The 26983-nt window shown below is 41.0% G+C and overlaps 1 protein-coding gene and 1 non-coding gene across 3 annotated transcripts in view; one reads left to right on the top strand and one right to left on the bottom strand.

Annotated features, from left to right (window-relative positions):
• Window positions 1-26983, bottom strand: part of ILRUN (inflammation and lipid regulator with UBA-like and NBR1-like domains) — an 88918-nt gene that overhangs the window by 10289 nt on the left and 51646 nt on the right. For both annotated transcript variants that reach the window (XM_034660574.1, XM_002914303.4), the window contains one exon: window positions 8956-9284. In XM_034660574.1, coding sequence (XP_034516465.1) covers window positions 8956-9284 — 329 coding nt within the window. The remainder of the gene's footprint in view (window positions 1-8955; window positions 9285-26983) is intronic.
• LOC117802535 lies at window positions 14297-14400 on the top strand. The gene has a single exon (XR_004625904.1). It is a non-coding gene; the product is annotated as a U6 spliceosomal RNA (small nuclear RNA).

Consider the following 26983-nt stretch of genomic DNA (forward strand, 5'->3'; position numbering starts at 1 on the left):
TGAACACTTACTTAAAAGTCAACTGGAACTCAATATACTCCTTCCTTACTGGCTGTTAGTCTTTCCTATGAGCTAGTCACATGTATGCAATCAGACAGTAAATTCTTTGAAGATAAGGATTAGCATGGGTCAAGCACCTAGGAGGCCTCACTTATTAACTCAATAATATCAAAGCTATCTTTGTATGAAGCAGTTTAAATTGGCCCTTGGGCAATGAAATTACAGCAAAAAGCCCAAGACCCTCAAGCCTTGCAAATAGATGTGTCCACAGCTTTGGAAAAAGTCTCCCTTGCAGCTGAGCTTCTAAGGAAGCCCACGTTTCCCCCGAGGTCCAACATCTCCCAGCTCGTAACCTCGCATTCCGCACCTGTCCTGCCAGAACACAGTTACAGAAGACTTAGCTGAGAACGAGTTACTTGAAACCTGAGCATCTATACAAATTCTCACACTTCTGAATTTCACTTATCTGTTTGAACCTGTAATTTCACTAGTCCGACTTTGAGAACTTCCATCAGAAATTAAAATGCTAAATTCAGAGTATAGGAAAGAAAACCTACCCTTACAACCAAAATAAAATACTCTGGCAATCCTGGGAACACTGGCTGTGTTTCAGCTACAGGAGTGCCCAGCATCAGACCAGTTTAAAACAATGCTCAGAGCCCCAAAGCAAATAAAATGGAGCTGAACAGCTTTGAAGCTGTTGAGGTACAAAAGGGAGAGTTCCTGGAGATACTTTTTATTCTCAGACAGTAATGTTACAAACAACAAAAGACATTTTCTAAGGCTCATAGTGTTTGCTTAATTTATTTTTAAAACGCACACATGACCCATGCCAATGCAAACACCAGCAAGGCTGGGAGCACTTTCCTGGCTGCTCTGGGTTTTCAAAAGAGAGTCATGGTAATATCCTTAAACCAGAGTTTACTGACAATCCCTTTCTGGTACAGAACGTACTAATCGGCCAGCGAATGGGGCAGGTTCCTCTGTTCTGCATTGCTTCCTCCCTGGTCACAAATTCTTCTGGAACTCCTAAAGATGAACAAGGAAGTCTCTACAACCTGGTGCTAAGTGTATAAACTACCTTCAGGGAACAACCACCAGACTTAGCTTCTGCCAGCAAACCTCATCAGACCGTGGTCTAGAAGAACGTTAGACTCACACTGGGTCCCTGGGTTCCAGCCCATGCTCCACCCCCAGTTTGCTATGTGAATGTGAGCAAGTCACTTATGACTTCCGTATTATTTTGTGAAATGAAGGCTGTAACTACAGAAGTCGTGAGACTGTTATGAATTGAGAATAAGCACAGTAAACGTGCTTTGAATAACATGAAGCAGTCTGTTTACATGTTAGACAGTATTAAGCCCGGTCTGGTCTTTGGACCTTTTCTCTATCTACATCAATGGTTCACAAGCAGGGCGAGCTTGTCATCTCTCCGCCCAGGGGACAGCTGACAATGTCTGGAGATATTTTTGGTTGTTATGCTTGGGGTTGGGGAGGTACTATGCCATGTACTGGGTCAAGGCCAGGAATGCTGCTAAACATCTTACGATACATTTAGACACCCCCCACTCGCTGCCTCAAGACAAACCTGGCCTAAAGTGTCAATAGTCTTAGTACTTTGGCTGAGAAACCCTGCTCTACACTCATCACTTAGTGGACTGCAGCCAGTCTCACAGCATTAGATATAATCCTTATGTCACAATTCCAAAATTTAAATCTCCACCCAGACCTCTCTCCTGAACTCTATATGCAACTTGGATATACAACAGCCCACTTGACCTCTCCATTTGGATATATTTTTTTTTTTTAGAGAAAATGTGTGTTTTGTTTTGTTTTGTTTTTAAGATTTTATTTATTTATTCGACAGAGAGAGAGACAGCCAGCGAGAGAGGGAACACAAGCAGGGGGAGTGGGAGAGGAAGAAGCAGGCTCATAGCGGAGGAGCCTGATGTGGGGCTCGATCCCAGAACTCCGGGATCATGCCCTGAGCCGAAGGCAGATGCTTAACCACTGTGCCACCCAGGCGCCCCTCCATTTGGATATTTAAAGAAATCCCCAGTGTGCCCCAAATGGAACTCCGGACCTCTCCCCACTTCTACCATAGCCTTTTCCCTCTCCACTGATGCCAATTCCATCCTTTTAGTTGCTCAGGCCAAAAACCTTGGTATCATTTTTACTTCATTCTTTTACATCCTGCTTCCAAAGGCGGCGGGGGGGGGTAGTTATTTATCACTTCTCTGCTCAAAAACATTTAATGGTTTCCTCTGCCCCTCAGAGCAAAAGCACAAAACTTCAGAAGGGCCCACAAGGCCTCCATGATCTGGTTTCCATCCTCTGACTTCATCTTTCTCTACTCTCCTCCTTCACTCTGTTCCTTAAGTAAACCAGGTAAACCTCAACCTCAGGGTTTGTATGGGTTGTCCCTTTGCCTAAAATTTGCTTTCTCTAGATAGCTTTTGTTGAAATAAAATCTGACTTTAAAGGGAACATGGTAGCCCCTAAGTATGTTCTAGTTCTAAAATATTAAGCATGTTCAAAGGGGGATTTTAAATTCATTCCAGGAACGTAAAACTTCAGAGCCTGTATCTTTTGGCCATAATGAAGGAACACAGGTTGTGTGACTTCAAGAGATAGAGGTGTTGCCGTCACAAGAGTGACTTACTGGAAATTGAATGTCAACAAAAATCTAAATCCAAGTAACTATGGAGGTTCTAGGGAATCTTTTCCCTTGCGAGGCTAGAGAGAAAGACTGGTTTCTATAGTTGCCCTAATAGCTTGTGAGGGGAGGGGGCTTAGTAGTAGAGAAGTCACATAATATCTAGTCAATAACTGGCTTGATCTTCACGTGAAATGTAGCACTATATTATAGAAAGCATTCTCCCCCTAGCCCCCAGCTGTTAGCTCAGCTGGTAAGAATATGTACTTGAACAGTATGTACGACGGGGAAGCAATACTCTAAAGAGAGCAGGCTCAGGAGTCAAAAACAATTGCTTTTGCTCATATGCTAGTTTTACCACTTCCGAGCTGCATGACCTTGAGCAAATCACGGCGTCTGTGTTCTTCATGCCGCAGCAACTGTAAAGGAGGGAAAAGAGCGGTCCCCGCACCACGTGCTGTTGTGTGCACTCAATGAGGTAATGCCTACCGGACACTGCGCCTGCTGCCCCTGCGGAGCAAATGCTGGCGGCGGGGAGGAAGGGAGGTGACCGGTGTTCTTGTAATCAACTTTGTAGAACTACTTGGCTCCTTCAACTACGTACATTGATAATTTTAACAATAAAAATTAAATTCAAAAAGTTCTTGGCACAGTGTACGGACACAGTAAGTGCTCAATAAATGGTAGTTTAGCTCTGATTACTGCATTCCGATCGGCCTCTGCCTGGGTGTCCTGTGCTTTTGCTACCCATCCCTTGCAAGAAGAAAACCAAAGCTGGAAATACCAAGTGACGCAAGTTTTCCTTCTAGCTTCTCTTTGAACCATCTTTAAACCTTTCATGAAAGGGTCTGCATCTGAGAGCAAACACTTATCTCATGGCAGCGGGAAGGTCACACTGCCCTCCAGCCCCTCACATAACCAATGAGCCCTGCTACAGACACCAAGCACCCGCCCTGTGGTCAAATTGAGGGCCCTCTGAGCTGGGCAAATGTTGAACCCACTTCCATTATGTTACCCCAAACTCACCCCTTATTGTTATGTTAAACTGGCTACACTTCAAAGTAGTTGATAAGATCCACCAGCCACTATAGCTTCTGGCCCACAGAGCAAGAGGTTTGCCTTCTGCAAACCTCCCCTGGTAACCTCTACTACGATTTCTAAACTCTCACCTAAACAGAGGGAAAGTAACTCCCCTATGCCTTAGTCAACACAGATAGCAGCAGGTTAGGAAAGAGCTGACTTCCGATGCAATAAAAGCAGACTGACTCCTGCTCTAGCTCCATATCCAAAACACACTAAAGGGTGGCTGTCAGAGATCGAAAGAGAAGCGGGTGGGAATGTGGGCAGGCAGGGCAGATGGCACTCGGCAGTGGCTGACGCTGGAGGAGTATGATGAACCTCCCCACAAAGATGATAACAAGCTTCTCCTTCTGAACCAGCACTTGGCGGAAGTAATAACAGTGGCTCAGACTGTAATCCAGTTTAAACGAGGAGTATATGACATATACCAGCTCCAAACATTTTTTTAAAGTAAGAACAAACACAAAATAAGAACCATAGGCCAAGTAACAAAATAAATGAATTTGGGATTCTTTTCAGCTCCCCCAGTGTAAATTATTACTCTTTTTTAGAGAAAGGAAGTGAAGCATTTGGCCTTCCTCAAATACAGCCCCTTGGTTTTTGACAGCCACACTCTAATTACCATCTGTCCTGAATCAGACTGTTTGGTGTCTTTTTCCTCCGTAAGGCCTTCTCAGAAAGCATTTAGAGATTAAAAAATTACTGCCAAATAAGAAAAAAAAAAAGCATCCAATTTTAACAGGACTTATTTTCTCCTTCCACACCTCTATAAATTGTTTTTTTTACTATTCTCACATTGTCCAAACAGAAGCTATCCTGGCCTCCAGGGCTGAGTCAGAGAGCTAGAATTCACGGCAAGGCTAGCCTTGAGTCAACAGAGTGAGCACCTATCCTACTGTGACTGTTTGTCTTCAGAGGCTCTTGAGCTAATCACATAAAAAGGGTTCAGTAAAACAGCACCTAACCTTCAATACTTGATCTGACTGTTCACCTGGGACAGGTCAGCCACAATTGAGCCGACAATGAGGTCAGCCAATTTCTAACAAAGGCAAGGAGTCAGATTTATGAATATTTGGAGCAGGTCAGCATATACTTACTTTTCTGCCTCCCTCTGACAGCTCTCACACAGGGAGGCGCCAGGCCCTGTGGGCTTATGGGATGGAGCTAGAGCTGGCATTCCCACCCAGGGCTCCCCCTGGACACAGAGCACTGAGTCCAGAGAGCTTACAGTTACTCAAGTATGGCTGGGGAAGGGCTCCCAGGGTGTCCAGTTCCTGGCACTGACATATGTGCCATTATGCTGACATATCCACGCAGCCCTCATAGAGCAGGTGCATGAAGCCATCTTTTCATTTCATCCCACCAACCTCAGCAAGTTAAACTGTAACTATGGAGGCAGTAGGAAACCATATCTGTCTCTTATAACCATGGTCATGGGCTTCCAAGAGCATCACGTTCTTTCCCAGCCTTAATGGCAGGTAGGGAATTCTTTAGAGTAAGTCAAATCTATTGTCTACTCTGATCCCTGACACCAGGGTATCAGGTACTACTCCTCCCCATAAAGATGGCATCTGGGGTGAACTGAAAACACATGCCCCAACTCTAGAGCCCAGGGGTTTCTGTCATTCCTTCCATTCACTTATAAATAAAAGGGTGCTAGTTAATACAAACACCACAAAGTTTTTGCACCCAAGTTCTTATTTTTACTAACCGGGAAAAGACGTCACTACTCTAAAGACTCAACGAACAAAGTCTTCAAAAAGAAGATGCCACGGGCAATCTTCAGTTTACATTAGAGCCACTTATCTTATTTCAACTCTGCTGTTTTTCACTCCTTGATGATACTAATCGTCAACTCAGTAAATACTTTCACTCAAAACAGCCTCCAGCCCAAACGGAGGATCCAGGGAGAGCCCAGGTTCACCTACTAATAATACACATTTTAGTAATGTGGCACCTTGGTTTAGAATGCCAGCTCTGCCTCTCAATAGCTATATAATACTGAGCAAGTTCCTAAGTTCCTTGGAGCTTTTGTTTTCCTGTCAAAAAAATGAGATGATACAAGTGAAGTACACGCCAACACACCTGGCACATAGGAAGAGTTAAAATCTAACTGTGGGGGCGCCTGGGTGGCTCGGTCGTTAAGCGTCTGCCTTCGGCTCAGGGCGTGATCCCGGCGTTCTGGGATCGAGCCCCACATCAGGCTCCTCGGCTGGGAGCCTGCTCCTTCCTCTCCCATTCCCCCTGCTTGTGTTCCCTCTCTTGCTGGCTGTCTCTCTCTCTGTCAAATGAATAAATAAAACCTTAAAAAAAAAAAATCTAACTGTGGTATACCTGATCTCATCACTGTGTCAAGTATCATCTTTAAGTATCCCCTTGCGCAGAATCAAGCATGCCCGCCTTTAAAAATAAACAGATCTATAGTCTCAAGCCAAACACAAACGTCTAGAGTTATGAATAAGCTCTGCTTTAAGATGCCCATTTAAGTACAGTCCCAATTCTTGTCAAAGCCATCTGAGATGACTTCATCCACTGCCCCTCAAAGGAAAGCACTGCAAATGACCGAACCCACCTCTCATTGTCTGTAACCCACCTCTCCTGACCACACATCTCTTACGCACTCTGCCCTCAGCACTTAAACTGTTCACTGTCCTTCCTGTCTTTCCAAATTTATCCTTTGAAAAGCCCTTTCCATCAACGCAATCTCTTCTTCCTTTCTGCCCTAACTCTAACCCACAGCCATACACGTGAACTGCACATTTTGATTGTGTTCTTGTCTCTCCGGACTTCCTAAATGACTTGTTCTCTACCTGCTGTGTACAAGTCTCACCTCCCCTACTGTACTGTAAGCTGCTAGCTGTTACGAGCCCCTTCCTGAACAATGTACACGGACCTAAACAGTGCACAGATGTGTTAATACTTAGTGATGTCTGTCTACACCCTAACCCTGTTCCTAAGGAGGCTTAAGAGGTGGAGGTGACTTAACTTTAACCAGAAATGCTTTCAGAGAACTTGCCAGATGCTCACATAAGTGCATTCTGAATAAGAGTCTGCTTCAATTAAGAAACAAGAGGGGCACCTGGGTGGTGCAATCGGTTAAGCAAGTGTCCTGCTCTTGATTTCGGCTCAGGTCATGATCTCAGGGTCATGAGATTGAGCACTGAATCAGGCTCCTTGCTCAACAAGGAATCTGCTTGTCCCTCTCCCTCTTCCTCTGCCCCCCCCACCTCTAAAAATAAATTTTAAAAATATTTTTTAAAAAAAGAAAGTAAAGAAAGAAACAAGGGAGGTTCCGGTTTCTCTTTGGGACCTAAGTGCCACATTCTCAATGCATTATAGCCAATAGTCTCCTTGAATATCATGTCCAATGAGAACCTTTTCTCTGTGGTTCTTGCAAATACTACTTCTAAACGATTCTACAGAGCTCATGAAAAAAAAAAAAAGGTAACATATCATGAATTCATCAACCTCAAGAAATCTCAATAGCCTCTAGCCTTACCATAGCCCAGTCCTTAAAACAACAACAACAACAACATGGTGAGGCTGACCCCCTGCCAACCCCACTGCAGCTCTCACCCCTCAAGGCCAGTGCAATCATCACAGAATTGGCAAAAAGGCATCAGTCCCCAAAGGAGCTGCAAACAACTAATAGGTTCACAACTTAGAAAGATGAGTGCGGTGCCCTGGCCAAGAACAACAGCCGACTCCTAAGACCACAGTTACTACTGAGCCAGGTGGCTCACAGCTGGGAGAGGGGGCTTCCATTATACCAAGCACTGGAGCAACTGGTTTTTGCCTCCTCCAACTCTCATCTTCCCGTTAAACTCAATTGCAAATTCCAGTTCTAACAGGACATGCTTACCCTAGGGCTTGGCTCACTTACCACCTGGAACAGTCATCTCTGGATGGTTAAATTTAAGGAAAAATCTGGAGAAATAGCAGCTCAGAGAAAAAAACTTTTATTGTGGTGTTATGATGTGAAGTCTTAACTCAAATACAGGCAATTTACTGTCTTGCCGATTAACTTCTCTTATATCCTGTACAACTCACAGGACTCCACAGAATCCTTTATAACAACCACCCAAACAACCAAAAAAATCAATCCTTTGTTACACCATTAGTGAATGAAGTCTCTCTTACTAGACTGTGTGGAGAAACAGGATTCACATCATCAGGTTTCTTAATTTGCCTCTTGATCTGGACCATATATAAAGCATTAGTCAGAAAAATACCATTTTTACAACAGACAAGCAATTTGTCCCTCAAATAAACATCGTTTTATTTTTCAAAATTTGAGGGTAAATGCCAACATGATGCAAGGGCAGACTTAACAGTTTTATGATTGTATAGGTGGGATGCTGGGCCTAATACACAGCATTATTAATCAGAGAATGCATAGGAATGCTCACAGGCCCATGCCACACGAAACACCTAGAACGGTAAAGCATCAGCGTTTTACTCAACCAACCCAAACCAACAACCAAGAACCATCACCACCTTAGCAGAGTGTGGAAGACACTGTTTCATCAGGTAGCAAGGAGAGAAGCGGGTCAAGAAATCAAACACCCAGGGGAGTGTCTCAGAACAATCATATTTAAAATCATGGTGAACTCAATCAACAGTTCTCTCATTTACTGCCCCACACGTAAAAAGTCAAAATATCACTTGGGCCACTCTGGGTTGTGGGTGAGGAGGTAGATGGGCCATGAAAGACTGAAAATACATCGACAAGAAGACATGCAAACAAGACAAGTAAAGCGAAAGCCCAACAACAATATTTAGGATAAATAATTGAGTTTGTCTCTTTTCCTTGGAAAAACAAAAGCCTCACGCAAAGCCAAAACAAAAACAACAAAGTAAGAAGCAATTCCAAAAGCATGTTGTTGTTCTAGGCTTAGTATACATTTACACTGGAAGGAGAGCTGGTGATATTTTGACTTTCTTTTTTTTTAAATGTTAAAGGTAAAAAACTTTGTTCTTTCAACACCCAAACCAGAGCAGAGAGACAGTAGTAAATTATAAATGTGGATAAAGTAACATCCACAGGACATGAAGATTGGGGGGGAGGGGAGAAGGGGTAGGTTTTTGTATTGTTGCTGTTGGCAGGAGAGCTAAGCAGTCTTAAAGAACATTCTAGGCTTCTAGGTTTGCCATGAAAGGGTATCACAAGTCCCAAGGCCCACCACCTACCCCTTCTCCTCTTCTCCGAGGGCACCTACCTTACTGTAAGTCACTACTGATAAGTTGTTTGCGTGACTGCTGGGGGACAGATTTACAGAGTTCTGTGAGAGTCTATTCTCATCTTGCTCGGTTTGGTCAGGAGCAGGAGCCCATGTGTTTTTGCTGATCGAGTCGAACCCGGAACCCCCAGGGTCTTTTAAGTTGTTTTCATCTGATTGTCGGTTCTTTTGGGGAGAGGCAAACGGGTTGAAGTTTCCTTCTACCTTGCGATGTGGCTGTGTGTTGAACTCCGTTTCAAAAGATGACAGCTGCTGCGTTACTCCTAAAAGTCCACCCACCTCCACACTGAGAATCACCCAGATGACATCTGAAACAAAAAGGCAACTCATGTCAATGACAGGCATACCCTCAAGGCTCAAAGCAGCCACCACCAGAACCCCCAAATGCCACCCAAACCATAGAAGAAATGTCTTTTTATGTGCTAATTTTAAAAGCAAGCTGACAAAGTAGCCCAGTACATTTGCACTGCATGCATTTCTATATTTTTGGTAATGTCATGTTCAAACTCCAGTACACTTTCAGTACAGGTCTATGGTAAGACCCGTGAAAGTATTTGTTAAAAGGTTACCAGCTGATTCTGATGCACAGCCATATTTGGAAATCACTGCTCCAGAGAACAATGATCTAGAGACAGAAACCTAAAAACTGTTTTCCCAGAATTATAAGCTCTTTGTGGTTTTTGCTTTAGCTTGAATGTATGCAACTTAGAAAACTCAAGGCAGGCATAATTCTTAAGCCAAAAAATACTTATAATTCCTAGAATTGCAACCTATCAACGACCCCCTCCCCCACCTCTTTGAGCAATTTAGAGTGACAACATATTGTCCAAACTAGGACAACTGAGAGTAAAGGGGGAAACGATTAATGACACCAGGACACACATGTAAACCAGCACTAACCCTGACTATTAAGGCAAGTATCACCTGGGTTTTTTCTCTAATGATCTATGTGATCAAAGGATGCCAAAAATTTAGGATGCCCCAGATTTTCTAAAATAATCTAATTTAACACCAACTTTGCGTTTGTCATATAGGGAAACCCCACCATCTACACTGAAACCATAAGAGATTTGTTTTAAAAAGATGCACCACAGGACTTCTGGACATAATTCAGTTATTTCCTCAACTGCCTAAGCCAAAGGTTCAAACAGAAGAATAAAGAGACAGTTTCATTTGATGTTCTGCACCTCAATTTAGAAAACAGTGACATCAACTTTCCTGCTGGAAAGCTTTTAAAAAGCAAGCTACAGTAAGGCCCAGAAGCTTTTAAGTGTAAACCCAGCTGAAACAAATGTGAAAAGTTGTCCAAGGCTCTTAAATAACTGCTGAATGGTTGATAAGAAAAGGCTAATAAATTTCATCAGTTACCTACACCAAAATACAGATAATATTAAGAATAGGAAAAAAAAAAAAAACCACCAACACTAAAAAGAATAGTGAAAGAAAACAAGGAAAACCCTCTTGGGCTGTGCTTATTCTCAATTTTCAATCTGGGTTCGGTCTCTAATGAAGGCCTTAAATACTCAATTTGTGTTCAGTGGTTTGGGAGCTCCATACAAACTTGGTCGCCTGTGAACAGCTAGGAGCCAGCAGCCCAGTAAGTGGAGATGTAGTGACATCTGCTGTTCACTTCTGGAATTTGCAACTCTGCAGCCACTAGTGGCACAAGCAGGACACCAAGGAATGGTAATCCATTCCAGACACTTTTCGTGATGGCACATGTGAATCCTCATGTAAACTAGTGCCACAGAAGCTCAACCTGCTAACACTGGAAGCCGGGATAGGCAGCACGCCACTTCGCTCGGAAATGTGGGATAGTGCCAGGAATGCTGGGGACTTTCATTCAAAGCTCGAAGTCCAGCTCATAAACCAACATGACGTAGGCCTTAAAGAACAATTCAATGGCAGGCAGCTGAGGGAGATTCATTCCATGCCTTCCTAGCCTCGCGTTCTAACCAAAGGCAACATCTCTTCACTCTGTTCTTTGCTTTTCCCAAATTGATGTGCCCTATCTTACAGGACATTAATTCTTACTTCTCTTTCACCCATCTATTTTCCAAAGTCCTTTTGTAAGTACATGATATGTTTCACATACTCAGTTAAAGGTCATATGCCTCCTTCACTTTGCTCAGGACACTAAATGCTTATGAGAAGAGAAAGGACAGTCTTCTGAAGACTGTTAGCAGTGTATGAGACTAGTGACATTTCCCCCCCTGGCTTTAAGAACTGAAGCTTCTTTCACAAAGCTCATCGGGCCATATCAGACATAAGCCACTGCACTCTCTCACCTTGGCTATTCTTCTGTACTGCTCACAGATTTTACACAGTAGCTCTAAAGAGAAGGCCATTTAAGAAACCACTGATTTATAAATACCAACAATGAACACTCCAATTCTGATCCTCCCAAGTTATTACCATGATGGGTCAATATGAACAGCAAAATATTCCTTCTACACAGTACAATCTGACCCATCTAGGTACTACTTCTAGTCCTCCTGTTTTAGAATGTGTTCATCCTGTGCATAGTGTGAATGAGTGTGTTAATCAAATAAAAAGGGTGATAAAAATGGACCAGATAAGCTTGTTTCAGAGAGGCTGACCATTTCCAATTCTTGCCAGAATGCCTTAATTATTGAGATAAGAACTGTCAGCCACATTATTTTACTATTTGTGATGATAAAATCATAGCTGTAAGGAATCTTAGGGGTCATCTAATGGAATGGCTGCACTTTCTACATAAAGGATCTGGAGGTAGAAGTGATAGGCCCAAGATCAGACTTCAAGTTGAAAGCCAACTTACATGAAGAATGAGAACACTCAACTCTCAGAATGGCTTTTACAACTCATACTCATTTTTCCTCAACAGAAACTTGGAATCAAGAACCTAGGGAACTACAGCTATAGTTAAGCAGGTCCCATTTTCCAGGCCGTAGTACCTTTACCCACAAACACATATGATCTTTGGTACCAATAACAAGAATGGGCCAACAGGATGTCCTAGAAAAGTAGCCAATAACGTAGAATCAAGTGTCAAGCTGACACATTCAGGGGTTAGTAAGCAAATGGAGAAACTGATTTTAGAATGTCTTCCCTTAAGATGTTTTTCAAGAACCACCTGAGCCAGGACTTTAGTTTTTTATTTGTTTGTTTTTAAGATTTTATTTATTTGACAGAGAGAAAGAGCACAAGTAGGGGGAGCAACAGGCAGGGGAGAGGGAGAAGCAGGCCTCCCGCCGAGCAGGGAGCCCGATGTGGGGCTCGATCCCAGGACCCCGGGATCATGACCTGAGCTGAAGGCAGACGCTTAATCGACTGAGCCACCCAGGCGCCCCTGAGCCAGGACTTTGGAACTAAATGGTACTATAAATAGTTTCAGTCAACTTGTCCCTTTTACATACAAAACCTTTAATAAGTACATAACTTTAGTAAGTATAAACTTCCTTTTGTAGAAATGTATAATAAATTACTAAAGAGAGAACATGAACTTTTTATTTCTTAAGTTTAGATTATCAGAAATGCAGAGTAAAAGGAAAATATTTTGGGGCTCCTGGGTGGCTCAGTTGGTTGGGCATCCAACTTTTGATCTTGGCTCAGGTCCTGATCTTGGGGTCATGAGTTCAAGCCCTGCATTAAAAAAAAAAAAAGGAAAATATTTTACTTGAAGCCCAACTCCATAATCTTAATGAATCATGCTGAAGTACAAAGACATCTCGGATTATGGTAGGAATGTTTAAAAAAATTGCATATATCTGAAGGTGAGAATCACAGATCAAATCACATGATAAACATAAACAAACACCTATTTGTCCACCACAACAGAATTGCTAAAAATCAATACAATATGCAAACTGGTAAGTTTGCTTCTTGTGGGGGTATGAGTTATAATACATGCACAAGATGGGTACACGTATACTGGGGTTGAATAAGTAAATGAATAGTGAAATGCTGGGAGCAAGGTTTCTCATTGTTGAAGAAGGATATTACAGATGAGAAAGAAAGGCAGGCATTCTAAAATGAACTCCGTGGTACTGGATTAAAGTCAGAGACATCAGTATCAACTCATGTTTATCTTAATATATATAAAGATGACGAAACAATGATAGATCCATCTCTTTACAGAGTTTAGCATGCGTACACATGTTACCCAGCTCTACCTGGTGAGAAGGCCTAGAAGTAATGACAGTCCAATAGCACTGAACATACCCAGTGCCCAGTAGTTTCTGAACAGCATTCTCAAAAAAAACACAAAAAACAAAAAACAAGCGTTCCCCAGAAAAATGGCTGATTCTGGGGCTAAGACATGGAAAATATAAGATGAGCCTGGAATATCTTTGTAGTATCAGAAAGTAAGAAAGTGTTAAAAAAAAAAACAACAAACAAACGGACAGGAGTTATGTCACAGGGATCCAGGAGATACCTGAAAAGAGCTCCTTCTGGCCAAAGCTGGAATACTTTGAGCAATAAAACAAAAAACGTAGTATTGGATTATAACTCAAAGTATAAAATAGATACTCATGAGTCCATAGTGATATAAATAAATGAATAAACAAATGGGCAAATAGAGACAAATTTCTTTTTTTTTTTAATTTAATTTTATTATATTATGTTAATCACCATACAGTACATCCCCAGATTCCGATGTAAAGTTATGCTTCATTAGTTGCGTATAACACCCAGTGCACCATGCAATACGTGCCCTCCTTACTACCCATCACCAGTCTATCCCCTTCCCCCACCCCCTCCCCTCTGAAGTCTTCAGTTTGTTTCTCATAGTCCATAGTCAATAGAGACAAATTTCTTAACATAAGAACTGCAAATAATATATATAGATACTCCCCCTTCTAAGACATGGAGCATAATTCTATAAATCCCCCAACCCATCCTGAGTGTGGGACAAACTTAGTAATTTACTTCCAAAGAACAGAGTAGGGAAAGAAGAAAGTAGTAACTTTACAATGGAGAAACTGGCAACCAAACAATTTAATCAAGTGGCCAATGCTAATATCACCAGTGATGTTATATAAATATCAGGAACCCCTGGTAAGGCACTTCACCTCTGTAGTATTCTTCCCCAAATCTGTAACATCAGTCTAAATTGAGGAAAACATCGGAAAAGCTCAAACTGGGGTATATTATAAAGGATACCTGCCAGTATTCCTGCAAATGGTCACAGGTCATGAGAAACAGAAAAGACTGAGAAACTGTCACAGATCAGAGGAGACTGAAAGATAAGACAACTACATGTAATGTGGTACCAGAGACTGGATTCTGGGAACAGAAAGAGGTCATGAATAGAACTGATAAAATCTAAATAAAGTCTGTGCTCACTTTGGCAGCACATACACTAAAATTGGAACGATACAGAGATTAGCATGGCCCCTGCGCAAGGATGACATGCAAATTCATGAAGTGTTCCATGTTTAAAAAAAAAATCTAAATAAAGTCTGGAGTTCAGTTAACAGTAATGCGCCAATGTTGACGTCTTCATTCTAACAAGACATCCATTTAAAACTAGACACGTGAGTTCACTCCTATATGCTCTTTTCCTGTGCAGCCCCTTCTCAGTACAGCAGCAAGGGCCAGTTAATAGTCTTCAAACAGAGGGAACAGCAACAACTATACAAACGAGCCATCATCTTGATGCGCATGTTAGGTGGAAGCTGCCCAATGTCTTCCAGAGCATGCATCTGGCCTGCACAAGATGCAGACAGAAGTCACTTAAAGAAAGCAATAATCTGCCACATCGATATGTTCCACTTGGGTCTGGGCTTCCCAACAGAAAAGACCAGGGGACTTAAGAAAGCACAACTTTTACAAATTCGGTTTACAAAGACACCTCGAAGTGGTTCAAACTGTGGCTAGGACTGACATCTTGTAGGCTCCTGATCCCTAGAGCAAACACCTAGGGCTTGTCCCAAGGAGTCGTGAGACAAAAATGCCACAACGCCAGGAGACACAGCCTGGCTTTAGTCAGCACGCACACGGAAGACAACCATGGAGGTCACATCTAGGTTTGGAGATGGTGGATTCAAATCCTTCCTAAAGTTCAACGCATCTTCAAAGCACAACAGGACCCACACATTTGCCCTGAGGATTAAGAAACAGCTTGGATCTGGAGAGGTACACAAGCTCTAGTCAACCGCTTGGCTACAAGCTATAGGTTCACATTTCATCTCCATAGGAGAGCTGAGAACGTACTGTCTACCTTCTGTGATGGAGGCTTGCAAGAAGAGTTTGAGCACTGCCAGTCTATGGACTGAAACAATCCTAGACAGTAAGCAGTGCAAAGGTCAGTATTATGAGCACGTCTCAACATATTCGTGTCGGTCTCTTGGAACTACCAAGGCAGCAGTCTTGTGTACCACTGGGAAAAGGAGGCACTTCCAACTGTCAGCACTAATCTGCCTAGTCTCAACTTCTAGTCTACGTTTCCACATTATTTACTCAACACAGAGCTGCCATGACAATGCCCAGGCACTTAGATACTTTCGCTTTGTCTCATCAACACACCACCTACCTCAACATCTAAGGGGGAAAAGGGTAGAGCCAGGCTCCAGTTCATCAGCTGTTCCGAGTAATGCCTCCGCTCAAACTCTGTTCCCTACCCATCCTCACTTCCCACCCCACCTTGCCACAAATGCATTAGAACCTTGTTCCTTGGTTTCAGTATTATTCTCAGGAATTTCCTTTTAAAACGCAAATGCCCCACAAAGGACTATATTAAGCTACCTTAAACTCATCAAATCAACCACTAGGCACAAGTTCACAAAGTGAAGAAGAAAAAGGCTTAAGAAAAACAGTGAAAGCCTGGATAAGACGAGATGGTGAAGGGTCCCTGGGGCCCCTAATAGGGTGAGGGGCTCAGAAAGAAAAGCTGAAATGGCAAAAACAAAGAAACTATTCCTACTTCATACCTCGAAGGTGATCATGCCTTATTTAAAAATTATGAGCTTTTACCTTAATTGGGGGGGGGCTATAGTGATCATTTAAACTGGCTTCAGTCTTAGGAAACAAGAATCTCTACTCCCAAATCCAGGACATCAGAGCCATGGAACTAAAAGAGTAAAAACATCTGAGATCAAAGATGAAAATCAGCTCAGAATGAAAAAAAAAAAAACAAAAAAAACCTGCCCTTAACTGGGCTGGAAGGACAGACACTTGCCAGAAAAGGCAGGTGCAAAGGTAAGAGAAAACATAGTTTCTCCCAAGGTCTTGTAGCAGCTATAAAATGCTGCAACAATCCTCTGAGTGACTACTGCTTTCTTACAATGATGCCCCCAGACCCATTTTGTTGTAGCATCGATTACTGAGGATTAATTGTTAAACTGCCCAAGATAGCACCCAAACCCTAATTAATCCTCCCTTCTAATCCCGCCTCAGAAATAGCAACCAATCCAAAATTGACCCCCATTTCCCTTAGAGCGTGAACCCAAACCTTATGAAGGAACCCAAACCTTACGAAGGCCACTTCCCTTCTCCCTCTTGTTGTGTGGCATTCCACAGTTCCCCTGGGGAACCTGCCCTCACCGTATTACACCAGTAAATTCCGGCTGTGTCAGACTTCGGGCTAGTTTCAGGTGACCTTTGAAACCAGAAGCCTTCCTCTCTCCTGGCTCCCAGCCTCAACTTGTAGATGCAGAGACTCCACCCCTTCCTACTTCCCTGCTTGTACAGACAGCCCTCCCCTGAAGTGGGCCGAGCAGGCCCAGCCATCAGCTGATACCACAGGAAAGAGGAATGCGTTCATTCAATGACAAGGGTGGGGGGAAGAGAGAAGGAACAGCCTCAAGAATTAAGAAAACCCAGGAGTATATGGTGTTCTAGAAGCCTAGTCACAAGTGTTTCAAGGAGGACAGAGTCATTGATTGGGTCCCGAGCAGCAAATAATTCAAGTAAGGTTGAGAAGTGAGAACAAAGCACTGGAGGGTAGCATCATGTAGGTCACTGGTGTTTTGAAAAGAGCAGTTTTAATGGTGGTGGGGACAGAAGCCTGATGGAAAAAATTTAGGAATCCAGAAAACAAGAGGTGAAAATAGCCATTACTGATTCAAAATTTTCCAAGGTGTTTTGCTATGAAGGAGACCAGCGAAATGGGGAAGAAGCTGGAGGAAATAACAGCATTATATTATACGTAAGAGCAAGAAATTTTTAGAAACTTGAATGTCCATCAGTAGTGACTGGCTGGATAAATGATGACACATCTACCTGAAGGGATACTCCACAGCCATAAAATGGAATGAAGATTTCTAGAGTGATCTCCAGAATATATTATTAAGTGAGGGGGGGGGGAAGTAAGATGCAGATCAGTATCTATATAGTTATGACACTTTTGTCTAAGAAAAGGATCAAAATTACATATATTGGCTAGTATTTGCAAGACAAAGCAAAACAAACAACACTGTACGGATAATCCATAAATGAATAAATAACAATGGGTATCTGGCTGAAGGAGGCAGTAATGGGAGACTCCTCTAAATATATCATTCCTTAATTGTGACTGAGCAATAGAAGAAATGCCTTAGATACTGAAAAAAACAAACAACAAAAAGAAAACAAAAACAAACAAACAAACCTAGGTCAAAGGGAGACAGAGCAAGGACTGGAGATAAATTCTGTAGGATGGTGAGTGGCACAGGACAGATGCACAATAAACAGCAAGTTATTTATGCACAATTACTTAGTACCATTTAAGTACGTAGCATTAAAAAACAAACAAAAAGGGACGCCTGGGTGGCTCAGTCGGTTAAGTGAATGCCTTCAGCTCAGGTCATGATCCTGGGGTCCTGGGATTGAGTCCCACAATGGGCTCGGTGCTCAGGGAGCCTGCTTCTCCCTCTGCCTGCCTCTCCCCCTGTTTGTGCATTCTCTCTCTGACAAATAAATAAATAAAATGTTTAAAAAAAATGTTTACTGTGTTGCCCTGTTGGAAGTCAGTCAATGTTAAGAGTAATGTCTGGTGATTGGCTGTGTCTAACTATAGCTAAAGGACCGTAACCATAACAGTAAAACAAAAAGCAGAAAAGACCTCCTTACTTAGGCAAGTTAACATTTAATGCTGTAATTTAAAAATCAATTACTTTGATAAGATTGGGCATTAACTTGTCAGTGACCACCACCTGTGGTATGTAAGACAACACAACAAACAGTAACCAATCATATTACTTTATAGCACTCTGCTCTGCAGACCACCTACATCAAGATCGTGGGGCTTGCATGTGAAAAATACAGATTCTTGGGCCCCTAACTACAATGAACTAAAACAGGTTTCATATATGAAATCCAAGAGTTTAGGATACCTGTAAGAAGGGTATATAACCTTTAACTTTCCCTCCTCGATCATTAGTTTCACTGAAAGCAACTAGAGCACCAACTCCTTCCTCTAAAAACTAACAATTAAAGGTAAAGAATAAAGCATTTAGTCTAGCCTTATTATAAAACTGAATTTCAGAATGTCATTGCTAATGAAGAAAACTTTTTTTTTAATCCTAGAACTACTCCAGCTAATGTATGTAGAAGAAATAATCACTTTGTAACAACGCCTGAAATGATTCAGGCAATAATCATCAATGAATAAAACCATTAGGTAAAAGGCTGGATGACCCCGAGGACCTCTGCAATGGAGGGATCAGGCTATCACTACTTGAACCCTTTGATTGCTCTTAGCATCACTAAAGCAATAACAATTTTCAATAGCCAAAACAATTTTGAAAAAGAAGGAAGCTGGAAGTCTCACAATTCCTGATTTCACAATTTATTATAGCACTACAATAACCAAAACAGTGTGGTATTGTTAAAAAGATATACAGACCAACAGAAGAGAAGAGAGTTCAGAAACAAACCCTCACATATATGGTCAAATGATTTCTGACAAACAGGCAATGGTGATGTCAAGGGCTACAGAGAGAAATGAGAGGTTATTATTTCATGGGTACAGAGTTTCAGTTTTGCAAGATAAAAATACTAGAGGTAGATGGTGATGACGGTTGCATAACAACGTGAATGTACTTAATGCCACTAAACTGTATATTTAAAAATGGTTAAGATGGTAAATTTTGTTATGCGTATTTCACCTCAATTAAAACAAATAAGCAAAAAATATCCTGAGGCCGAGTAACTTTAAGTCAGTCCTTGTTCAAGGCCAATCAGTAATATATTATGTGGCAGAATTAAAAACAAGAACAGAAGTCAGCTCTTTTGAATCCTAATCTAGCGCTTATCTGCAACACCATGCAGCACTCCCACCCCTGGTCAGTTCTGAGTGTTCCACCAACGAGGAAACAGATAACAGTTAACGGAGACAACTATTCTTGGCAGAAGAGATGGAAATATTAACATCCTCATTACTTAAACTTCTATAGCCTACTAATAAAGCGTAATCTGAGTGGGTAATAGCACACCTGCAGAAAATTAAGATAGATTGCAAGCACACTGAAACAACTTAAAGTACTAATTTAAATTTAAGTACAATTAGGTTTAAGAATAATGCAAGGGGGTGGTGACGCGCCTGGGTGGCTCAGTCGTTAAGCATCTGCCTTCAGCTCAGCGCGTGATCCTGGCGTTCTGGGATCGAGCCCCACGTCAGGCTCTTCCACTGGGAGCCTGCTTCTTCCTCTCCCACTCCCCCTGCTTGTGCTCCCTCTCTCGCTGTCTCTCTCTGTCAAATGAATAAATAAAATCTTTAAAAAAAAAAAAAAGAATAATGCAGGGGGGGCGCCTGGGTGGCACAACGGTTAAGCATCTGCCTTCGGCTCAGGGCGTGATCCTGGCGTTATGGGATCGAGCCCCACATCAGGCTCCTCCGCTATGAGCCTGCTTCTTCCTCTCCCACTCCCCCTGCTTGTGTTCCCTCTCTCGATGGCTGTCGAATAAATAAAATCTTAAAAGAAAAAAAAGAATAATGCAGGGAACCAAAACTATAGCTACAGTACATTAATAGCCAAACTTAAGAAATGGGCATAAAAATACACAGATTAACCTGACATTTTAACAATCATTTTGGCAGTTATGTTGAAAAGCACTTAAATATAACACTGGATAAAAGGACTTAATATTTAAATATTATCCATTTTATATGCAAATAGGTAGAAAGATGGCTGGTGTTCTTATTGTTTCACTACTACTGCTGAATTTCTCAACCAGTCTGACTGGGACACACTTGGAACTTCTTGGTATTTACAGTTATTTTTATCAAAGGATAGTTTAAAATAGAAATATGTGAGCATAAGTACTTCCAAGTAAGTATTTAGTTCATCAGAAAGTCAAATTTTAAGACTACCTAATTTAAGACTACCTAAGACTTACCTAATTCAAACTTAAATATCTTTTTTTAAAAAGGCCATTCCTCTTTGTACACATGCTTCTAAGATGAAGTTTAATTAAGGACTCTGATACCTTTCTATGGAGTTACTACATATGTTTTGAATATTTAAAAGCATAACAAGACATAGGCCCCATTTGTCTTTTTTAGAAATTCAAACCTTATCTTTGAGGTAATTATGGATAAAAAGTATAAAACAGCGTTACTGATGGTAACTAGTTATTCCTGGTGAAAGCTTTTCCGTCCTAGAGATCTGGTAATACACTACAGTAACTCTGCTCTCCCTTCCCCCTCCTCCCAAAAGAGGACAGGCTTTGTTTCTGGCTTCAGAGAAACTGCTGCCTGTCAACATCACCACCCAAGCAGGGCCAATGCAAGAACCAGCAAAACAAAACCCCTCCCCCTCAACATTCTCTCCAAAGAGAATTACATTACAGACATCACATTCACTGACAAGTCAGAGTCAAAGACAGTGACAAAGAAGAACTTTCTAAATGTTTCTTCATTCTCCTCCTCTGTGCATTTTTCACTTTCTCCTTCATTTCTTTGGTCTGCCACAACTTGCACGAGCACCCTGTCCTCTTCATTTCTATCGCAGCCTCTTAATAGGCCAAATTATCTTCCTGGCTCAGATGTGGGCACAGAGCTTTGGAGAAATGAATAAGTACTCATCCCTAAACTGAAGTAGGTCTAGCAACGTCCACACACGAGGGATCTTAGGGCTCACTCACGACCATCTGGACTTCTCAATCCTACAAAAGAAAGTCATCTCCCCACTCACTCACATCTGAGGTACCTAGCGTATAAAAATACCCCTCTTTGGCCCTTAGTCTGGGCCATGACGGCCTGCTACTCATCTCTCTTCCAGATGACCGGTGGTGTAAATATTCCTCAGAGTACACATCTCCAATCCATTTCCCATTCTGTCCCACACAGAACCCCCACTCATGCCAAACTGCACAAGTCACACTCAACCAGAGTTCATGCTTATTTTATTGCAGTCTGGAAATGTGGTGCCTTTTTCCCATCAACAATCTGAATCTATTTAGTTAAAATAAGGTTATTTTCTAATGTTTATTATTAAGAAGTATTTTTATAGACTTTACTATTTTTCCAGACTTTATTTTTCAGAGCAGTTTTCAGGTTCACAGCAAAACTGGAAGAAGCATGTACACTCTCTGCCACATATGTACAGCCTCCTCCACTATCAACAGTCCACACCAAAGTGACACTTTTTATAATCAATGAACCCACACAGGCACAGCACTATGACCCAAGTCCATAGTTTATATCAGAGGTCACCTTGGTGTTGTACATTCCATGGGTTTTGATAAATGCATAATGATGTGTATCCAACACCATGGTACCATACAGAATAACTTCACCATCCTAAAAATCCTCTGTGTTCTGCCTATTCAACCCGCCCTCCCCCAAACCCTGGCACATCACTGATCTTTTTAATGTCTCCTGTTTTGCCTTTTCCAGAATGTCATATAGGAATTACACAGGATGTAGCCTCTTCAAATCGGCTTCTTTCGCTTCGAGATATGCATTTAAAGTTTCTCCACGCCTTTTCATGGACTGAAAGCTCATTTCTTTTTAGTTCTGGAAGTATTCCATTGTCTGGATGTACCTCGGTTTATTTACCCATTTACCTACTGATAGACGTCTTGGTTGCTTCCAAGTTTTTGCAATTATGAATAAAACAGTTATAAACACAGCAGGAGTATTTTAGTTTTATAAGAAACTGCCAAACTGCCTTCCAAAGCGACTGTACATTCACTGTGCATTCACACCCACAATAAATGAGAGTTCCTGTGACTCCACATCCTCACCAGCACTTGGTGTTGTCAATATTCTGGATTTGGGGCATTCTAATAGGTGGATACTAGCAACTTGCTTTAATTTGATTTACAATCCTCTGACATGATAATGAACATCTTTTCATATGCTTATATGTGATCTGTATACCTTCTCTTGTGCGATATCTATTTTACATTTAGGTTTATAACACATTTTGAGTTAATTTTTGCAAAGAATATAAGGTCTGTGTCTAGATTCATTTCTTTGCATGTTGATACCTAGTTGATCCAGCACTATCTGTTGAAAAGACTATCTTTTCTCCATTGTCTTTGCTTCTTTATCAAAGATCAGCTGACTCTATTTGTATCCATTTCTGGACTTTCTATTCTGTTCTATTGATCTATTTCTTTCTTCTTTCACCAATACCAAATGGTCTTGATCACTGCAGCTTTACATAGCAAGTCTTGAAGTCAGGGAGTGTCATTTCTCCACCTTTCTCTTTCTCCAATGTGAGCTGGCTATTCTGGGTCTTTTGCATCTTCATATAAAATCTAGGATCAATCAGTTGATATCCACACAAAAACTTGCTGGAATTTTGAATGAGAATGTGTTGAATCTAAGATCAAGTTGGAAAGAAATAGCATCTTGAAGATATTGTCTTCCTACCAGTGAACATGGAAAACCTCTCTAAGACTTAATTCTTCGATTTCTTTCATCAGAGCTGTGTTGTTTTCCTCATATAAACCTTGTTCATATTGTGACAGATTTTTTCATTTTCAGGTATTTCATTTTGGGGGGAGGCTAACATAAACAGTAATGTGCTTTTAATTTCAAATTCAAGTTGTTCATTGCTAGTATGTAGGAAAGTGGTTGACTTTTACATATTAACTTTGTATCTTGCAACTTTGTTATAATTGCTTATTAGTTCCAAGAGTTTTGTCAGTTTTCAGATTATCTACATAGATAATCACGTCATCTGCAAAAAAGTACAGTTTTAGCTCTTCCTTCCCAACCTATATACCTTATTTCTTTTCACTGTCTTATCGCATTAGCTAGAACTTCCAGTATGATGCCTCTTCCTTGCCTTATTTCTGATCTTAGAGGGAAAGTTTCTAATTTCTAACCATTATGATGTTAGCTGAAGGTTTTTTATAGATATTCTTTATCAAGTAGAGAAAATTCCCCTCTATTCATAGTTTTCCAATTGTTTAACCATGAATGGGTGCTAGATTTTGACAAATGGTTTTCCTGCATCTATTGATGAGAACATGTCATTTTTCTTCTTAGCCTCTTGAGGTAATGGATTACATTCATTGATTGTTGAATGGTGAACCAGACTTGTATATCTGGTATAGATTCTTCTTATCATAGTATGTATAATTATTTTTATACATTGTTGGATTGGGTTTGCTTTATTTCATTAAAAATATTAGCGTCTAGGGGCACCTGGGTGGCTCACTTGGTTAAGCATCTGCCTTCCACCCAGGTCACGATCTCAGGGTCCCGCGTTGGGGTCCCTACTCAGCACGGAGTCGGCTTCTCTCTCTGCCCCTCCCCCTGCTCCTGCTCACTCTCTTCCTGTCAAATAAATAAAATCTTTAAAAAAAAAAAGGATATTAGCATCTATGTTCATGAGAGATAACAGTCTTTGGTCTTCTTTTCTTATAATACCTCTGTCTGATTTTGGTATTAGAATAATGCTGGTCTCACAGAATGAGTTAGGAAGTATTCCCTCTGCTTCTGTCTTCTGGAAGAGATTCTAGATAAGTAGTATAATTTCTTTCTTAAGTGTTTGGTAGAATTCCCAGTAAACCCATCTGAGCCTGGTGCTTTCTGTTTTGTAAGGTTAATGTTGATTCAATTTCCTTAATAGATAAAAGCATACTCATATTTTCTATTTCTTCCTGTGTAAGCTTTGGCAGATTGTATCTTTCGAGGAATTGGTCTATTATATCTAGGCACAGAGCTGCTCATAATATGCCTTTATTATCCTTTTAATGTCCATGGGATCTGTAGTAATGTTCCTTCTTTCATTTCTTATTTTAGTAATTTGTGTCTTCTCCTTTTTTATCTTAGTCTGCCTAGAGGCTTATGGATTTTTTTTTTTTTTAAGATTTTATTTATTTATCTGACAGAACAAGAGAGCACAAGCAGGGGGAGCGGGAGAAGGAGAAGCAGGCTCCCCATCGAGCAGGGACTCTGACGCGGGCTTGATCCCAGGACCCTGGGATCACACCCTGAGCTGAAGGCAGACTTAACGACTGAGCCACCCAGGTGCCCCTGCCTAATACATTTAGTATTTGATCACTTTTTATACACTTTGCCTCACCTCAGCTCAGCAAAAAGAATTAACGACCCACAGAGATAGAAAGCACATTAGTGGTTGCCAGAGGCTATGACAATAGAGAGTGACTGTTTAATGGGTATGAGGTTTCCTTTAGGGGTGCTAAAAATGTGTGGGAACTAAATAGTTGATGACTGCACAATACTATGCATGTACTGAATGCCATAAGGTTGTAACTTTAGAATTTTACTGCAATTTTTTTGGAAAAAGAATTATCTAGGGCAGCCAGGGTGGCTCAACTGGTTAAGTGTCCGACTCTTGATTTCAGCTCAGGTCATGACCTCTTGGATGTGAAATCAAGCCCCATGTAGGGCTCCATGCTGGGCATGGAGCCTGCTTAAGATTCTCTCTCTACCTCTCCCTCTGCCCCTCCCTGCTCCAGTCTCTGTCTCTCTCCTGCTCTTAAAAAAAAAAAAAATAATCTACAAATTTTGATTAATAGTAATCCAATGAAATGGTATTCAACTACTAAAAATTGTGCCTTTGAAAGTATTTAATAACAGAGGAAAGATCCTAAAATATTAGTGAGTAGGAAAAAAAGTAGTTTACACAACTATCTGTACCATAACATCAAATTTGAAAAATAAAATTTTTTTTGTTTTTAATACTGGATACATACATTAACAGTGTTTATATCAGTAAAGAGGAGTAAATGTTTTGTTTTGTTCTTTATATTTTTTGTATTCTCTAAGTTCTATATTTCTTTTATTGTCAGAAAAAATACACCTTTTTTTAGGTTTTATTTATTTGACAGAGAGAGAGAGAGTACAAGCAGGGAGAACAGCAGAGGGAAAGGGAGAAGCAGACTCTCCGCTGAGCAGGGAGCCCGACATGGGATTCAATCCCAGGACCCAGGGATCATGACCTGAGCTGAAGGCAGATGCTTAACTGACTGAGCCACCCAGGTGCCCCAGAAAAAAATATACTTTTAAAAGAATTTAACTGCAAATAACTAATAAGTTTAGCGATATAATAGACTTAAAAGTCCCTCAAATAAGAGAACAGAAAACAAAATGGTTGAACTTAATTCAAATATATCAATAATTACATTAAATGTGAGTAGTCTAAACATACCAATTAGAAGACAGAGATTATCAGACTGGGGGAACAAATGGCCCAAACATATGCTGTCTCCTAGAAATTCCAAATATAAGACATAGGTAGGTTTAAAGTAAAAGGGTGGAAAAGGATATATCATGCAAACCCTAATCAAAGAAAGCTAGAATGGCTATATTAATATCAGACAAAGTAGACTTCAGAGTGAAGAAAATTACCAGAGAAAAGGGGGACATTACACAATAATAAATGGGTCATTCACTTAGAAGACATAATTTTAAATATGCATGCACCTAACAACTGAGCTTCAAAATATATGGACCAAACACTGACAGAACTGAAAGAAGAAATAAGCAAATCAAAAGCTGTAGCTGGAGACGTCAACACTTTTTTTTCCCAATAACAGAACTATTAGACCAAACAAGCAAGCAAATGATAAAGACACAGAGAAACTGAACATCCTCAACCAACTGGATCTAACTAACATTATACAGCACTCCGTGCACAACAGCAAAATAAACATTCTTTTAAAGTATGCATGAAATATTCACCAACAAGACAGACCATATCTCCTGGGTCAAAAACGTCTTGACAAACTTAAAAGGACTGAAGTCATATAAACTGTGTTCCCTGACCATAATGGAATGAAACTAGAAATGATTAAACAAGATAACAGAAAAACCACCAAACATTTGGGAATAAACAACACACTTCCATATAACCCATGGGTCAAACAGGGAATCTCAAGGGAAATTAGAAAATATTTTCAACTAAGTGAAAATAAAACTACAATGTTTCAAAATCCGTGCTATATAGCTAAAAGTAGTGCTTAGAGGGAAACATATGGTTGCTGTAAAATAAGTGTTTGTGCCCCTGTCCCCAAATTCTTATGTTGAAACCTAATCTTCAATGTGATTCCATGTGGAGGTGGGGCCTAGGGAGATGATTAGGTTGTGAGGGTAGAGCCCTCAAGAATGGGATTACTGCCCTTATAAAAACAAAAAAAAAACAAAAAATAAAACCACCCAGAGAGCTCCCTTACCCCTTCTGCCATGTGAGAACATACAAGACAGCCTTCTGTGAACTAGGAAGCAGTCCCTCACCAGACACCAAATCTGCTGGAGTTTTGATCTTAGACTTCCCAGACTCTAGAATGTGGGAAATAAATTGCTGTTGTTTACAACCCACCTAATCTATAGAAGTTTGTTACAGCAGCCCAAACAGGCTAAGAAAATAATATTAAATACCTATATTATAAAAGAAAGGTCTCAGGTCAACATTAGCTTCCATCTTAAGAAACTGGTAAAAGAATAAAATAAACCCAAGGGCGCCTGGGTAGCTCAGTCGGTTAGCATCTGCCTTCAGCTCAGGTCATGATCCCAGGGTCCTGGGACTGAGCCCCACATCAGGCTCCCTGCTCAGCGGGGAGGGGAGTATGTTTCTCCCTCTCCCTCTGCTGCTCCCTCTGCTTGTGCTCTCTCGCTCTG

This window comes from Ailuropoda melanoleuca, chromosome 5 (assembly GCF_002007445.2).
Source record: "Ailuropoda melanoleuca isolate Jingjing chromosome 5, ASM200744v2, whole genome shotgun sequence".
Taxonomy (NCBI): domain Eukaryota; kingdom Metazoa; phylum Chordata; class Mammalia; order Carnivora; family Ursidae; genus Ailuropoda; species Ailuropoda melanoleuca.